The sequence below is a fragment of the Marmota monax genome, unplaced genomic scaffold (genome assembly GCF_021218885.2).
Source record: "Marmota monax isolate L192 unplaced genomic scaffold, Marmota_monax_Labrador192_F-V1.1 WCK01_AAM20220418_F8-fsc00125, whole genome shotgun sequence".
Classification (NCBI taxonomy): Eukaryota; Metazoa; Chordata; class Mammalia; order Rodentia; family Sciuridae; genus Marmota; species Marmota monax.
The window spans coordinates 2,782,151-2,800,176 of NW_026695235.1; the positions used below are offsets into that span (position 1 = coordinate 2,782,151).

Genomic DNA, 18,026 nt, shown 5'->3' on the forward strand with positions numbered 1-18,026 from the left:
AGGAGAGTAGAACTCTCACGAATGGGATTAGCCTTCCTTTTCCAGTGCCAAAGATTGAACCCAGGACTTCATATACGCTAGGCAAACACTCTGCTACTGCGGCTACATCCCCAGCTCTTTTTAAAAATTTGGGGCCAGGACTTCTCCTTGTTGTATGGTCTGGACTTGAACTTATCCTCTTGCCTCTTGGGCAGTTTAACCTTTCTGAGCTTTGGTTTTTCTGATTTGTGAAGTAACAATAGTAGTTTCTTCCTAGTTTGGCTGTTGGGAGGTATAAATGAAAAAAATAAGTGCTTGGTACAAGTGTCTGGGAAATACTGAGGTCTAACTGAATGCTGGCTGCCATTACTACCATATCTAGTATTGAATTCTCCGGGGAAGCAACCACATCTGTCCTTGGACTCTCGGCAACAAGGAAGGCCAACTCCGGGGCTTTGACAGTGAAGTGTTGTCAAAGGCCTTGACACCACTGTCAGGCCATTCTCTCTCATCACCTCTCCAAAAAGTGGCTGCTGAGGTCTTGGATAGGAATTTGGCAGGGCTGACACTCCCGGGTGCTATTGTGCTCTTAAGCATGTGGCAGTTAATTTCAAGCTTGATGGCACATTCTTTGCAGTGTAGCTGGCCAAGGAGCGAGGTAATCCTGTGACAGAAATACTGCCTGGTGTGGTCAGTTTGTTGGTCAAAAACATTTTAGGTGGTGTGAAGTTTTATGACTAGCATTCCTGGTCTCCACGAAATAACCCAATAAGACAAGTTAGGTCAAAAGATAAAACCACAGAGCCAGGTGGACTACTACTTACACAACAGTCACTTCATGTCCTTTCAACATTAATCCAAAGATGTACATTGGATTAAAAGCAGAAGAAAACAAAACCTAGACCACAAACTTGAGCTAATCGATAGTGTGCATTGCCAAGCTAACTTTTGCCACTAGGATGATGTCTTGGGACCTCCTGAGCAAGTCCTAGGTGTTGTCCCTGAGTGCCACTCTCACTAGCTGTGTGACTCTGAATGAGTCAGAAGTTTATGCAAAGCGAATTCACATAGCGTGGTGAGCAGAGTAGGCACAAGGGCCTGCCTGTCTGTCACCCCATCCTCAGGGATGGTGAAAGGGGCCACTCACAGCTTACATTCCAATGAGCAGTTACCTTGGGACACTTAGAGTTTAGGGGGCCAGAAGGAAGGCAGAGAAGATTGTTCTTTTCACACAGGTACACGATACAGCAGTAGAGTGTGATGCAAGGAATCGAGTGAACTCTTCACACAGAAATGAGTGGCTCTGGTTAGTAATTTCTGCTGATTATATGAAGTCACAGAATACGGCCACTAGAGCACCCTCGTGGGAGTAGTATTTCTTCACATGATCTACCGTGATGTGTGCCTTCATTCACTCTTTCAAGTTTGAGTGTGAATCTATGCATATAAACCACACATTGTCAAAGAGAGTGCTCCTCAAATAAAAACAGATTTTTAGAGCAAACTTTTATATCACCTAAGGCCAAAAACTTTTCAGGCAGACACACTTAAAACAATAATCAAAGAGAAGAGAGACGCAAATTTGGTTTTACAAAACTTGATGACCAGAAAAAGGAAGACACAGCATGGCACATAGCCAGCTACACCCCACTTTAGGAAACAATTTTGAAAGCAGCTTAACTCCTGAGCCAGCTCTGAGGCAGCCACCCAAAGCAACTTGGTGATGGAAGGGAGCAGGGAGGAGGGTGGGGAGAGGGGAGGATGAACATGTCCAGGGCTTAGTTTTGCTGCAGCCTCTGTCAGGAGCCCAGGTCATCTCCTCCAGGTGGTTGGGGTAGTCTGGACCAATCTGCTGAGCTCCAGTTTTACTTCCTCCGTCCCATGGAGATGTGTAGAGGGGTAAGTGGTTGAATTCCCACAATGGGACTAGGAAACTGTCCCCACACCTCCTCTTTGTGGCCATGGTGAGGAGCTCAGGCACTGAGGCAGGAGAGAGCAGTGGGCACAGGAAGGCCAGCATAGAGAAATGCCCTCATAACTCATTTTTCCTTGGGGCAGGCAAGCTGTGTTCCCTCTAACTAGGAGAACCACATCTTGGAGGTCAAGCGTAAGTGGGTTTCTAGGCCACTCCTGGCTGACACAGGTAGTTTGAGTGGCACCACAGCAGCTGAAGGGTCAGAGTTCATAGGCACAACAGGCTGGACTATTTAAAATCAAAGGATGATGGGTGAACCACACACTCCACCATGGTCAATAAGCAAAATGTGGCTGCCTAAGCCTGATGCCATTGGTCCCCTAGCACACTGAGAACGGGAGGCTGGGCCTGAAGGAAGCCCTGCCACCTTTCACCAGGACCTGCACATATTTTCAGTACCCAATCTACTCTGTAGAAATCTACTGAAGGAGAATAAAGGATCTTAAATTCCTAGGTCAGGACCAGCCTGGCTACCAACTGCCGTCACAGGTGGCCTTTACTCCTGGCAGACAAGGGCAGAGAGGCACTGGCCAGGAGGCAAACTTCATCTTGGAGGTTTGGAGATGCGTGTCTGTAGTTAGACCCTTGGGCAGAGTGAGACCCAAGCCTCATAGACTGAGATTTCAGTTTCCAACCAACTGAGGAGAAATGCACAGGACAGTATGGATCTGGTGCCCTCTAGTGGTCACCGACAGTCAAGCTCCATGTCAGAGTGGGTGAACTTGCTATGAAGGAAAAGCTACTCTTGAATTTTCTCTAATGCAGTTTTTACTAGAACATAAAGAAACCAGGAAGACAAAAATCATGTTGTAATCATGTCATTAGTATTTTATCAAAAAACCCTAAGACATTTCATAGCTGTCCTGAAACAAAATAATTTTACACATTTTCTTTTGAGGATATATTTATTAAGTTCTAAGAACTTTGAATAACTGTTATTTTAAAAATCAGAGTGAAAACTGGGAAAGTAGAAATTTCAACATTTTTCATCAAAGATGGTAATTATTTTGCCTAAAAGAAAGGTGGGATAGTAGTTTTGAAAGCTTCAGCAACTGGTGAGCTTTATCTTGGTCGCCACTTTATGTCCTTTACCCCATGAAACTGTCTTTTCAAAGCAGTGTTATCTGCCCATGGAGAATTTAAACAGGTATCATCATCATTTTCTTCCAATTTCTGGAAATAAATATGTCTTGCTCAGGAAGGCATCTCAGGAAGGTGGCCAACCTCCCCTCTCCCTGCCCTCCCAGAGCAGGATGCTTCCAGATAACCTGGGGGACATCCCTGGAGAGAGGCAGAAGCTCTAGGAGGGTCCCTCCCTGACATCCTACAGAACTTGCAGCCCCACCTGCCCCTAGCCCTGAGGTGAGGCATGGAGCACAAGCCCTGGGTCCCAGCTCTGTTGAAAACCCACCACCAAACAGCTACCTTGAGCTCCTCCTGTCGCCTGTGATAATACAGCATCAGCTGCTTCTGCTCCTCACTGCTAATAATAGGTTCGCGGGCTGGTGCTCCCTGTCCCCTCTAGAAAAGAGGAAAGCAAATTGTAGACTAAGGGTTCTTCTTGCATCAACAATCCAGAAAGTTGGAACAAAGGATTTACAACTGCCTCTGCCATCTGAAAGTCATCCACATCTGATGATTCAAAGTGAATATTATGGGGTGTCTTGGATTTCACAGTACCTGTGCTCTGGAGACAGCAGCTGCACTATGCTGTCCCCGTCACAGCCACCCCCAAGAGGGCCACTGCAGGCCCAATGGGGGTGGGAGACAGACACTGTGGAGGGCTTTGTTCCCAACATCATAGAGCCGTGATTTAGGAGCAGCCTTAGAGGACTCTGCCCCTTCCTCCTCTTCCTCTGCAGAGCACTGGGGGCTTGTGAAACTTAGAAGTGCTCTAGGCTGGATCTGTCATTTCAGAACACATTTTTATTGACTTGCAGCCTTGCTTTTTTAGGTTGAAATTAACATGGCACATACCTCCTCCCTACAAATTAACATAAACTCCAGATATGACCAGTTAAGCCACATTTTCTTCCAGTTTTTATTGTGTACACAGAGAATATATTTACTGTAAGCCCACGCCAACAGGATTCAAGTATTTGTACAAATAGTTTAAATCTTTCAGGTACTACATATTGTTATCAGTTTGAACATAAATAAGAAACACTTTTATGTTAAAGCAAAGATACTTACTTGTTGAAGCTTGACAATAATTTTGGTTTTTTCATTTTTCCCCACATAGTCTGAAAGCTTCTTTGTTCTTCTTAACTCCTTGGCTGCCCACCACAGTTGCGCCTCTGATTCTTTAATGACACTGAGTCCTGCCTGGGGTCAATCAGAAGAACTGGCTTCAAAGGTGTGAGGATGAGCCACAGGTGTGGCTCCTCCCAGGGCTGCAGAGCCTGGCAGTGGCCCTTCCAGCAGGGGACAGCTTCTGGCATCCTCCTTTCCCCACAGGGGACCCCCATCCTCCATCCCACTCAGAGTTCTTGCTGTTTTTAGCATCATCCCTGTTAAGTTTCCAATCAGGCCCAGACTCAGTTACCTTCGTGCTGTGGTAAATGGGGAGTAACCTCATCTGTAATACCAGGTCCTTCTTAGATGGACCTATGGCCATGGGGAAACCATGGAATCCAGGGAAAAACAGGCATATGGGGCTGCTTCTCTGTTTCTGCATATTCCACCTACTCAAGGTGGCTTAGCAAGATATATGTTACCTAAAAAGAATAAATGAAAATCTCAAAGGAAAATGGACTGTAAGAGTGGGGAAAGAACAGTGACCACGGTGTAAGGCTGTAACACAAAATGTCATGGAAAAAGGCTGATATCTTTGGGTGGAAACAGCACAAGTTAGGTTTCTGGCTTTCCAGCAGCCAAAGAAAATAGAAATGATCTTCAAAAATCCTCTGAGGTGAGGATGATCCCATATGTTTGACTGTAAGACAGACATACACCCCCTGCCAAGGATGGAATCCCTCATCTCTGACTACCACCCTCTCAGGGTCCTTTCCTGAATTCTGAACACTGCTCTGAAGCATGAAGCAAAAACTGCTCCCTTAAGAGGACAGCCAAGCCAGAAGGGCTTCGAGGGAACATGACCTCCCCTCCAGACTGCCTAGGAACCCGTACCTGAGTTCCTGACAGATCTTCTTTATTTTCAAATTCCATCCGGATGGGATCATAGGGCGGCAACCCCATGGGGTAAACAATCATCACTGCACCTCGAAGCTGGTCCAGGGCGTCTTTTACCATCTCCATGGTGACACAGACACTGGCTTCCACTTGTTTCTGAAAGTGGATGAGGCACTGTTACCTACAACCTGGTCAGTCCACGCAGTAAGTGTTGCTCAGGCTCCAGTAGAAGTCTCCTGCCAGCACAACAAACAGCAATCACACAGTTCTTGCTCTTCAAGTGACTTCCATCTACCTGAGGACTAAGCCAGGTCCACTGCGGCATGGATCAGACAGCAGACTATGAGCAGCAGAGCGAGAAGTGTGGCGCTTGAAGAAAGGGCCAAATCTAGCAGCATGGATGGGAGAGGGTAAGGAAAGGCTGTGGGGGGACAAGGCCTCTGACGTGGGCCTTAAAACATGAGGGGACTGGAAAGGTGGAACTGCGAGCAGGTGCTTCAGGACACAGAGAGCAGAGAAGTGCAGGTACCAACCCACTTGGCCCCAGGCAGGCAGGAGAAGAGAGACAGGGCTGGGCAGACTGCTGTTTGTATGGCTGTGGGAGCCAGCAAGGAGTTCGCATTTACTCTGCCAGGTGACGGGCAGTGACTGGCTCTTCTGGGAAGGAGTGATATTTTGGGAGATTAACCTTGAAGTGGGTAGAATGGACCTAATTAGAGGGAGACCAGTTACAGAGGAATGGGTGACACAATAAAGGGCATATCTGGCTTTGCCCTTGGCTCTTAGCACAGAGCTTCAAATAGAATGATAGGAGTCTCTTGTTATTTATAACAAAGCCCCTTTCACCAATACCCAAGTTGGTGCTAACAAAGTGATCCATGGTGAGCACTGAAAACCTGCGCTGCACATGGCAAAGCAATGTTAAGAGATGGGGCCCAGTGGGAGGTGATTAGGTCACAGGGATGCCATCCTTGGAAGGGACTAATGTAGTGCTCATAGGATCCTGATTTAAGTTCTTGCAAAAGTGTGCTGTTGTTAGTGAGGCTATCCTACTCGAATGGCCCCTTTTGCACACTCTGCTGTGTTGTGACACAGCGACGCATGCATGTGTGTGTGTGTGGGGGGGGGTGTATGTGTGTCTTACAGTCAAACATATGGGATCATCTGGCAACGGACTTTTAGCTACCAAGCTTGTAAGCAAATAAAGCTTCTTTGTAAAGTACTCAGCCACGGGTATCTTGTTATAGGAACAAAAAAATGGACTAAGATGGTTTCCAGGAAAGGGCTGGCCATGCCAGAAAGATCAAGTTCATAATTAGAGGATTGAAACTTTCAGCCTCACCCTGAGCCCCAACCACCAGGGAGGGGAGGGTGGCTATACTGAACTTGATCAGGCGGCCAAATGATTTAATCATGCCTGTCAAACCTTGATAAAAATTCTGGGGATAAAGGCTCAGTGGGGCTTCCTGGTAGGTGGATACACTGATGTTCTGGTCACACACACAGACTCCGTGGGCAGAAAGCACAGGAGCTCTGCTCCTCTTCTGCTTGACCATTTCTGAGTTGCAAGCTTTATAATGGATGTGTGAACATGAATATAGTGCTTTCAATGAGTTGAGTCACTCTAACAAACTACTAAGTTGGGGTGGGGAAATGGGAAGCCCCAAATTTATACCCAGGTTACAGAGAAGTGTGGGTACTGTGGGGAACCCACTTACAGCTGGTGCCTGAAGGTAGGAGGCGTGATGGTGGTCACCCTGCCCTCTAACTTGTGGGATCTGATACTAACTCCAATAGTGTCAGAACTGAAGGGTTTTGCTCTTAACTTGTGGTGTCTGTGCTGTGGATAGTTGAGTGTCAGAACTGACATGTATTATAGGACACCCAGCTGGTATCGGAAAGCAGAAGGTTACAGGAGCTTTGAGGTGGCTGCAGAACCAAAGGAAGGAGGTGGACTTAAGAGGCATCTCAGGAGCAGGCAGTTTAGGACGTAAAGCACATGGGGGACAGGGGACACACTGAAGACACAGGGTTGCAGCCTGTCAACCAAAACACTGGTGGTTCTGTTAACCGAAACAGAAAAGCTGGCGTGGTGTGCTTAGTCTTAGGTACAGAATATGGAGGGGAAAGGAGTGAGGGAACAAATGAGTTCAGTTCTAGAAAATTTGAGTTTGAAGTGCTGCTGGACACTGAGGTACAGCCATCTCAGAAACTTGGGCTGGAAACTTGGGCTTCAGTTTCAGGAAGATGCTGGGGCAGAGGACAGGCGTGCAAGAGTTAGATGAAGAGGGATGGAATCTGCAGTTGGCAGAAGAGACAAAACACTAAGGGAAAATGAGGGCCAAGGAAAAAGCACCCTGGTAAATCTACAGGCAAAGAGAAGAAGTGCTGCAAACAAACAGGATTTCCACAGAACACACTGTGTGGAGCAAAAGGGGTGGAACACTCCAGCCTGCTGTTTTCTTACCATGTCTTGAGATGTGCTGAAATAACGAGAGGTTGACATTTATTATTATTACTTTTTAAAAGGTTCTTAGGCCGAATGCATTTCGCAAACATTGTATGGAACCAAGGCCTTTCCAGTAAGTCTTTACAGAGCCTTTACTAAATTAATAGAAAGTCTTCCCTGATGCTCTTGAAAGATTAGTTAAGGGCTTCAAGAGTCTCAGAAATATTTAAAGTAACAGTTTTGCCAAGTGAATCAGAAGGAGTATAAGAAAAAGCAGTTAAATCAAGATAACCGCAGATGAGGCGGCAGCAACTAACGTCATCCACTAAAAGTAAATGCAACAGGTAAAAATGGCATTTCTTTAAGTATCTTTAAAAATTATTTTAAATTATTTTCTGCCAGATGCACATTACCTGCATATCAATGATATCATTTACGCCTCTCCTTCTGTAAAATACATTTATATAAATATTTGAGAAAATTACAAAAAAACTAATTTATATTAAACACAAACTGTATCAATCAAGAATCACAGGGCTATTCTATGGCCATGATACTCAAACCCCCCTGTACTTATTCTTAAGTTCTTCACATAGGTAAAAGAAACAAAATCAGTTTAAGTTAATTCATACTTGCATTATAAATATGAACCTATTTTCACACAGATCAACAAAAACTTGTCTGCCTGGTAAGAATTAGAAGGATTTTGGATAACCTTCATAATTATAAAAAGGAAAAGCTAGGGCCCACCCCAAACATGCTTGTTTCTTTTGCTTCTGAAGGCAAAAATTTAAAAACAAACAGAAAACATTGGTTGACAGGTAATTCCAGAAGACACCATTTTAGAAACTGTATTTCAAAAGACTAGCTTTAGAGCATCATTTTAAAAAGCTGACCTTAGATATTATTGCTTTGGCTTCTTCTATAGTCTTCTTTAAAACTTGCTTCATTTTTTCATTTGGAGCTATAAAAATAAAAAAGAAGAGGAAGAGAGACAGCCATCAAATATACAGTCTCTGGACTCTCCTGAACCTCTTGTGAGAGTCAGGAAGCAGGTGCAAGGAGAGAGCCTGCGCCTCTGGAACGTAGGGGAGGGACTCAGGAAGCCTAGCTGTGGGGAATTAGGTAATAATCCCATCATGACAACAGAGGCCTGGAGTGTACTGTATATAAAGTGAAAAAGATTTACAAAGAGTAGGAGTACCCATCCTTGCATAGAGAGGGCCAGCAAACTTCTTGTAAGGCCAGACAGTCAATCTTTTAAGCTTTTCAGGCTTCAGTGCAGCTACTCAACTCGGCCACAATAGCACAAAAGTAGCCACAGACAATATTTAAATGAACCAGATGGCTGTAAAACCTTATAAAAATAGGAAAGCTGGGCTGGGGGTGCAGGGCAGTGGCAAAGCAAAAGCATGCATGAGGCCCTGATTCCCCAGCACTGCATAAAAAATGAAATAAATAAGCAACTGATTGCATGTGGCACATGGCCCATAATCTGCTGATTCTTAGAAAAGGGGAAAAAAAAAAATAACTTGATAGGAGCAAAAGACATGGAAATGGAGTATATAAACCTAGGGGTTATAGAGCAAGTTGAAACCATATACTTAATTAATAACAGTATTAATTACACATTGAAAATATTAGAAATACAAACCAGTATTAGAATAGAAATGGGTAATTTAGGGCAGTATTTGTTTAAAGATGAATAATGAACTGCTAAAAAACTGGTCATATACACACATACATATATATATTTTGTTGTTGGTTGATGATGATGTAATTTCTTCTAAAAAGCAAAGAATATCTCCAGACTGAGAATGAGTTTAGTTATGAAAAGATATGGGAAAAAAACAACTATTTTCCAGGAAAATTCAAAGGAAATGGGGCTGAGGAATAAGAGCAGCTCAGTGGTAGAGTATGTACTTTGTATGTGCAAGGCCCTGGGGAGTTCAATCCCCAGCACCAAAAAATAAATGAATAAATAAATAAAAGAACAATATTTGGACTCCTTATTATCCTCAATATTTAAAAAAAAAAAAAAAACAAAACTTTTTTTTTGATCTTGTAATGGCCCTGCAGGGATACTGCTCTTTTATTTTTTGGGTACCAGGAATTACACCCAGAACACTTAACCACTGAGCCACATCCTCAGCCCTTTCTGAGACATGGCCTCACCAAGTGGCTGAGGTTGGCTTTGAACACACGATTCTCCTGTTTCAGCTTCTAGAGCCAATATACCACACCAGGCTCTTCTGCTCTTAATAGTGTTTTAGGGACATAGTAGATATTTAGGTGTTTCTTAAATGATCAATTATAAATAAAATGGAGCTTTTTACATAGGTTAAAAGGGATATCAAAAAGGATTTTCACCCCTTTCTCCCCTTTAAATCCCACATTATCAATCATCTACCAAAAGGAGGATTTCTTCAGTGTTCTGCCCCATACTAAAGTGCTTTGCATCAGAGAGGTATGTCCTTTAAACAAACCCAACATCTGCAAATGGTAGCACCCAACCTTCATTACATTTTCAATAAACACCTACCCCAAACTACTGGACTGAACTATATAAAACTGCCAGTACTCAGCCATTTCTAAACTATGGAAATGGTAATTTCATATGGTTCATTGATACACTTATAATCTAGTGGCAATTTAGTAACCACAAGAAGGCAGAAGCCTCCTTATCCACCTAAATCATTCTGGATTAGTCTTACCAAGTAATCACACCAAGCACTCTCTCCTAACTTTGTATAGAATGAATAGTTTTGTTTTTAACTTCAATGACTGCTTTCATACACTGGTATTTCAGGCCTGCATACAGAAATGGCCAATTACCTTGTCCATTCCTTCGTCCGATATCATCCTTTTTAAATACTGAACCTCCACTGGGGATACATTTTTCGCCCCATTCATCTTTTAATTTCAGTTCTTCAATCTGCTCATCTGTCAGTCCTTGCATATTGGGAGGGAGAAATATGCCATGTTCTGCTAATTCTTCCATTTCTTAAAGAGAAGGGAATGTTAAGACAATATATATCATAATCATCACTGTAACATTTCAGACCCCACAAAAATGGAAGGTCATAGAGCTAGTCCATCTGGCACACTTACTATGTGCCAGTCCTGTCCCTGATCCTTGACAAAGTCACCAATTCATGCTCAGTCAATGGAAACAGAGAGAGCTCAAGCACTCACCCCCAGTCCCAGGCAGTTGGCTGCAGATTCTGTGTGCTAAACCTTTGCCCCATGCTGTGCTGCCTGGAACTCAGGAGGTACAAAATCAAGTCAGGGAAAGACTCCATAGGCATTTGGGGCTTTACCATCTTCCCAAAGGGTCCCCACAGATGATCTCATAAGTGTGACCTTGTGAGGCAGGCAAGACAGTTATGGACCTCCAGTCTTCCTTGGCTTACAGCTCTATCATCTGAGGCTGGCTTGTATTGCTTCATAGTTAATTTAAATAAATCAGTGGGGAGGATTTAAAGCAGCTTACTACACCTCTCGAAAATAAGAGACATGGGCCTCGGTGTTTTAGTTATTATGTTCATTATCCAAATGCATAGCTTTATATTCTTTCTAATCCACATACATTCACCCCACAACCAGTCTACATATTAATTTATAAAACTGCCTCTCTTTTTTCCTCTCTCCTCCTTCCCTTCCTCTCTTTCTGTGAAGAAGGTAAGTGGAACTAGGTGTTCCCACAAGATTGTCAAGATATCATGTGACCTGTAAGGATACAATACTACGGAATGAATGGTGTAACTGAATTTTATTTTCCCCCTTCTAGACTCTCAGCAACTGGGGGACAATCTCTTTAGTCAATCTCCCCTTCCTAAGGCAGAACACTGATGCCTGCGGAGTCACAGCTGACACTGGCAACTGGATTCTAAGTACACCAACATGACTTTTACATTCGGCACCACATTTTCAGTTTATATATTGAGTTCCTTTTCTTCTCAAATGCTTTAATTTAAAAATAACATAATGTTGAGCCTATTTTGGAAGCACACGTTTAATTCAGAAACTAACATGCTCCTAAAAACATGAACAGACACTAATATGGCAGTATGTATAAACGTGGATGTATAACCAATGTGATCCTGCAATCTGTACAAGTGGTAAAAACAAGAATTCATATCCCACTTGAATCAAATGTATGAAATATGATATGTCAAGATCATTGTAATGTTTTGAGCAACCAATAAAAAAAATGCTTCCACAAAAAAATTCCCAATGGTGCAAAAATCACACATTTATGTATTTTAATAAATCATATATCCTATTTTATATAGTTAGATATTACTAGATCACAAGTTTATTAATTTTACATAGTTGTCCTATATGTATATACAGTTACATACACATTCAATAATGATGATAATAATTATAATAATACCAGAAAATCACGTTAAGGTCTAAGCTGTGCTCTTAAATGTAGAAGCTACCATGCAAACCTGTCTTTTAAAAATTAATTAAAATGAGAAAAAATTAAAAATTCAGTTCCTTGGTAGCATCAGCCATGTTTCAAGTGTTCAACATCCACAAGAAGCTCGTGCATGCGGATGAGACACCATAAACGGGGGCACTTCCCTTCTATTGGTCACTGGTGCTCTAGAGTGGAGGGGGGTGACCACACACTGTACCGGGGAACCCCGCTTGTTTCCAAGGAGACGGGAAACACTTGCTCACAGCTTCTCCCCTCTCAAGGACGTCCCAAGGCAGACACTGCTTTACCTCTAGTGTCTCAAAACAGGGCAAGCACCGTCTGTAAACCCAAGCGGGTACCATTCCACCCTCACACCTGTTCTTCAGCCCGGTCTTTCGGCTCCCTTTTATTCCCACTGATTCATAGCACCCCGAATCCCGGCTTGGGACGTTGGGACCCTAGGCCTCATCCACTGCCCCTCGGAGCCGGTGGTGTCAGACCCACTCTACGTTCTTCGTATTTTCGTTGTTGTTGATCCTTGGTTCGCCCCGAGGCCTGCCCGAGCCCACCTTCCATCCCAGGGCGCCCAGTCCTCACCCGCCCGGCCCGCGCCCGGCCCGCGCCCGCCCCGGGCTCTGCCGTCCCGGCACACGGCCCCGCCGGCCGCACCTGAGCAGAGACGCTGCACCTTGAGCCGTCCGTTGTAGACCCGGGCCACCTGCGCCGTGAGCTCCTCCAGCTCCGCGCTCCCCGGCGCCTGCAGGAGGAACTGGCTCTCGTCGCCCCGTTTCACGTGCAGTAGAACCATGGCGGCCCTGGAGGCCCCGCCGAGGCGACGAAAAGGACCGCGACAGGGGACCTGCAGGCTGGGTTGAGGTCTTCCCCGGCGGCGAGCAGCGGCGACCTAACCGCTGTGGAGGTTGGAACCCCGGGTTCGGGCGTCCGACGGGCTGGGGCCGGCACTCGCTCCCGGAAGTGTACGTTGCCAGCAGCAACCACGGTCGGTCAGAACCAGCCCTGAGTCAGCGGCGTAGGAAAAGCCGGGTGCCGGACACCCGACAACCCGATTCCGCGCGTAGCTGCTGCCTGAGCAACAAACCACACGGAACGCAAGGGCCGCCGACCCAGGCCGCAGGGGGGAGCGGGATTCGAGCGAACCGACCCCGGAAGTGGACGTTGCTCCAGCAACTCAGACTAAGTCGCTGGAGGGGAGGGCGGACCGCCAGCCGACTCTCTAGGGGCCCAAGATTCCACCCAGGGAAATGGGCGGGCCGAGGCAGGGAGGTGCTAGGTCGGGAATGGGTGGGCTGATGGGCACCAGAGGGGCCAGGTTTAGCAACACTTTCCCCATAGTCGCCCCAAATCCCAGAGTCTTTTCCGCCGTTGGCAGTCTTTACTTCCGGAAACGACTCACGCTGCTTCCGGTCTGGGGAAGTTTGGAGTAGAGCTCTAGGTCTTTGCTTCCAGTTGTCTGCGTAGGTCCGGTTTCGAGGCTCCTGGGGGCCTGGGCGAGTGCCAGCACTTATTTGTGCAGGCTGATTCGGATTTACGTGTCTACGGTAGCCCACAAGGTTGTTGCAGAGCAGTCCTCCCAAAAATATCCAGTTAGGTGTCGTCCAACACATCTTAACCAGAAGGGCAAGCAGCGTACTCACTGTTTCTTCCTGGCGCCCTACGACACAGCTGAGGATCCAGAGTCTTGGCTCTCATGGAGATTTAGTGCGACGAATAGGAAAATAAAAATGAAAGCGCAAGGCAAATTCAAATAGAGGTATAAAGAAGTCTAAACAGGATGCACGTGCTGTGTGGCTTTGTAATGATGCTAAACCTGTAGTTTGCTACGTTTTGGAGTTTGTGGTTTTTGTTTTGAGGTTTTTAAGAGCGGTTTCAGATCCCAAATGCGAGAATTTGGAATGAATTCCCCCTTCTGAAGCATTTTACCTCAAACTTTAGGTCCCCCATACGTGAATAACTGACCTCAGTTACCTGACTTCAAAACAACATAAACTGAGGGATCTGAGCCACTGACACTTTTAAGAGCTTAGGCTGTGGCAAGATTAATTCATGTCTGCTTCTCTGAACACCCAGAGATTAGACTGCAACAGAATGAAGTCCTGTTAGCCAAGTGGGTTCAAATATTCAAAGAAAAAAAAAAGATGACATTTGCTGTGGCCTTGTGCTTTGTGACTAGTTTTCTGTGTATTTAGGTACTGTTCATTTTTAGGGCAAAGGTATCCTTTGACCATTGTTGGGAACTGCCACATAAGGAGCCGAAAACCCTTAGCCTTGAATGATGGAAATGTGGAGACTGGTTTCCCAGAGCATAGAAACAGGTGGATCCCATCTGGGATGGCAAGGGAGTAAGGCTTTGGGAGTGGGCGTTACCCAAAGGGAGTGGGCAGCCTTCTTGTTCCTTTGTAATACTACCCCTTACCTTTTTTGGGTGGAATGTTGTATTGAAGGACTCCCCTCAATAAATAGGTTTCAGGACGTGCCCTCTCCCTCTCTTGCCAGCCTCCCTCCTGTGTTTTTCAGCTACATGTGGAGAAGCCGTTCTGAAACGCCCCAAGAAAAAAGGTACTTTCTGTGTCAGTGTGATCTGTTTGTGCCAGCCTCAATTCACCCGAGTCACCCTGGTTCGGTAGCCCACGATGGAGGGGTCTACAGACCATCATAAGTTCATCAGTGATGAACTTTCTGGTCTAGATAATTTATAGGTCATTCATAATGGCTGCTAGATATCAGACAGTGAGGAAGAAAAAGGCAATTTTTACATGATTAATAACTTTTTAGGAAAAGTCCAGAGTTTAGACAGTTGCTTTATACCCTTCTCTAATCCTGTTGCCTTCTTCCCCTCTCCCCAGAGGTAAACTGCTATTCTAAGTTTTACATAGTGATGTCTTATGGTATTATCCTGTAATTTGCTTTATTGCTCTACAGTGAGGGTTATTTTCATTCACTTATTTTCACTGCTGTGTATTATTTCACTATAGGAATATGCCATTCCATTCCCTGTTGTTGTTTAGTTTGTTTCTAGTTTCACCGTTACAAACGATGAAGCTCATGCTCCTCAGTACCGATTTCTCAAAAAGTCAAATTTCTTGTTATTAGGGGATATAAATTTCACCTGACATTCTTAAATCCCTAGAGTTGATGGACCAATTTAACCTCTCACCAACAATGTATGAGTTCCCATTTCTGACTTTTGTTAATCCTTGATCAGACACATTTCTCTGACATTAATTCATTGGCATTTTGACTTATATATCAGCTTCTCATGAGTTTGTTTATCATTACAGAGCTCAAGATCTGACTATGGATCCTGTGAAAAGGATGAAAAGTAAGTTACAGACTGGAGAAATAGTCGCAAACCACATGCCAAAGGATAAGTTGCATCTAGAGTATACCGAAAAACTTCAAAACTCAACAGTAAAAAATCCACTTAGACATTTACTAAAGATGATATAAAAGGGCAAATAAGCACTTGAAAGGATATTTAACATCACTAGCTGCTTGGGAAATGGAAATTAAACCACAATGAAATTCCATTTCTAGAGTGTCTACAGTAAAAACAACAACAACAAAAAACAGTGATAGTAGCCGGTAGGGAAAGGATGTGGAGAAACTGAATCTCACATACATTGCTGATAGGAATATAAAGTGGTAGGCACTTGGAAACAGGACTGGGGATGCAGCTCAGTGGTAAAGCACTCCTAGCTCAATCCCCAGCACAAAAACAAAACCCAAACAAAAAGACAGTTGAGGGCTGGAGATGTGGCTCAAGCGGTAGTGCGCTCGCTTGGCATGCGTGCGGCCCGGGTTCCATCCTCAGCACCACATACAAACAAAGATGTTATGTCCGCCAAATACTAAAAAATAAATATTAAAAAAATTCTCTCTCTCTCTCAAAAAAAAAAAAAAGACAGTTGAAGCATGCCACCTCCTTATGACCAAACAGTTGTACTCCTGGGATTTATCTCAGAAAAATTAAAAATTAAGTTCATAGCATTTTCTAATAGCCTCAAACTGGATATAAGCCAGGTGTCCTTTGATGGGTGTATGATTAAATGAGTTGTGGTATATCCATATTGTAGAATAATACTCTGCAAAAAAAGGAACAAACTATTGATACATGCAACCTAGATAAATCTCTGGAATATATTGAGTGAAAAAACACAATCTCAAAAGTTACATGATTCTATTTACATAACTTTTTTGGGTGGGGCTGGATTTTTAACCCAGGGCCTCAAGCATGCTAGGCAAGTGCCTTATCACTGAGCTATACCCCTAGCTCCATTTATACAACATTCTTAAAGCCACAAAATTATAGAAATGGAGAATAGATTAGTGGTTGGCAGAGGTTAAGGACAGGGGAAAAGGACTGTGATGGGATAAGATGACAGGGGAATGGGAAAAGGGATTCTTATGGTGATGATATGCTTCTCATCAATGTTAATATATTAGTTGTACTATTGTAGTATAGTTTTGCAGGATGTTCCCACTTGGGGAAACTGGGTAAAGGGTACATGGGCTTGCCCTGTATTATTTCTTAAAACTACATATAATTCTAAGATTATCTTAAAGGTTTTTGTAAAGTCAGTTATTTTGTACCTGTAACTTAAAGTTGAATGAACAGAATTAAACTATTTAGGAAACTCTGCCATGCAACCGTGCTGGCTTCATGAAAGAAGGTTCCATTCATGAGTAAATGCTAGGGAGTTTTAAATTAAAGAGACAAGACTCTTATTACCTTTAATACCAGCTCGAGGACTGCTTCTCCTAGCTCCGGCCTCCAGCCACCTAATGTGGTATCGAGGTTTACTGAAGAGGCTAGCGAGAGAGAGAACACGCCAGGGAGTGGGCTTTTATTGGGGAACAAAAAATTCAAGGGAAAATCCCACCCAATGAAGGTTAGGGAGGCAGCATCCCAAGGTCAGGGGCGACGATTGGTCTTCCAGGCAGTGGCCAGGCACGCCTCTGCACGGACAAGCCCTCAGACCTGGAGAAGGGTGGGGAATAGCTCTGACACAGCTGTGTCTAAGCACCTCTCACCCAGCCAGAGGTAACGCAAATCACATGCGAGGATGGCCTCCCACAGGAAACAAATATTTTTTGAATATCATTAAATCAGACTACACAAGGGCAAACTCATGGAAAACTGCTAGCCATGGTTTCTAAATTTGTGTTTGGGACTTGTCTTTTTGTCTGGCTATTCATGTCCTGATTCCTTTGTTGTTTCTTCTGCTGTGGGTCAAAAATAATCCATTCATGTGTTATTTTCAAACCAACAAAATTTTGAACGAAGGCTTGTTTACAGAATAAATGCAAGGGTTTCTTAATGACCCAGAAAATCTGTCTTCCTACTTGTTAAGAGTAAGCAGTATATGGAGAAATGAAATAAATGAAAATAATGTCTTGAGTTAAAATACCTCATTTTGTAATAGTGAAGCCAGATTTAAAGTTAGGTAGTCAGTGTAGTTAGGTAAATCGGGTCTAATATCGAGTAAGATCTAAAATGGAGGCCATGCTGACAATGATTCCGGAAACACAGAATGTTAATGAATGTTAACATGGAATGTTAATGAAGTCCCGGAAAGGCCCTAGGCCAAAGTCCACCCCAAAGAAATGTTAATGGAACCCAGGAAACAGCCCCCAACAGATTTGGAGATAGCCCATCCCAAAGAAGTGATAATGAAGTCCTTCCTGCCCAGATTACTTGTTTGGCCCACCTGTGTCCCAAACCCTTCCCCCTACATTCCATCACCAAAACTATAAAAAGGGGAGACAACTGCACTTCCAGGGATTCCACCTCTTGGGTCCCCTTCTTCCTCCGGGAGAAGTCTTTTCTGCTGTCCTTTAATAAACTTCTAATTTCTACTCTGACCTTGCCTTGCTCTCTGGTGTTATTCTTCAACATTGGGGAAGCAAGGACTCGTCACCGGTCAACAGCTGTAACAATAGGAGCTAACCTATTTTCTCCAAATGTCACTAAACATATATGGAAAGTACATGGAAAATGGTTGAGAAAAATTCTTCCCTCTTGAGCAAAGTAGTCAGCATGG

The 18,026-nt window shown here is 44.1% G+C and overlaps 1 protein-coding gene across 2 annotated transcripts; it reads right to left on the minus strand.

Annotated features, from left to right (window-relative positions):
• Positions 1-2,756: 2,756 nt before the first annotated feature.
• Cfap298 (cilia and flagella associated protein 298) lies at positions 2,757-13,040 on the minus strand. 2 transcript variants are annotated; one of them, XM_046439159.2, is made up of 7 exons: positions 12,634-13,040; positions 10,371-10,538; positions 8,432-8,499; positions 5,084-5,242; positions 4,148-4,279; positions 3,380-3,475; positions 2,757-3,127 (listed from the first exon to the last, which is right to left on the minus strand). In XM_046439159.2, the coding sequence occupies exons 1-7, from the start codon at positions 12,770-12,772 to the stop codon at positions 3,017-3,019; spliced, it is 873 nt and encodes a 290-aa protein (XP_046295115.1). In that variant the 5' UTR covers positions 12,773-13,040; the 3' UTR covers positions 2,757-3,016. The 2 variants fall into 2 exon arrangements, with proteins under 2 accessions (XP_046295115.1, XP_046295116.1); XM_046439160.1 differs by lacking the exons at positions 8,432-8,499; positions 12,634-13,040 and having other exon boundaries at positions 10,371-10,448.
• Between the last annotated feature and the right edge of the window lie 4,986 nt (positions 13,041-18,026).

Coding starts and splice junctions, on each gene's coding strand:
- Cfap298 (XM_046439159.2), bottom strand. CDS start 12,772: ATGGTTCTACTGCACGTGAAACGGGGCGACGAGAGCCAGTTCCTCCTG. Junction 3,476..4,147: donor TTATTGTCAAGCTTCAACAA/GTAAGTATCTTT, acceptor CCTCTTTTCTAG/AGGGGACAGGGAGCACCAGC. Junction 3,128..3,379: donor GGCGACAGGAGGAGCTCAAG/GTAGCTGTTTGG, acceptor ATTTATTTCCAG/AAATTGGAAGAAAATGATGA.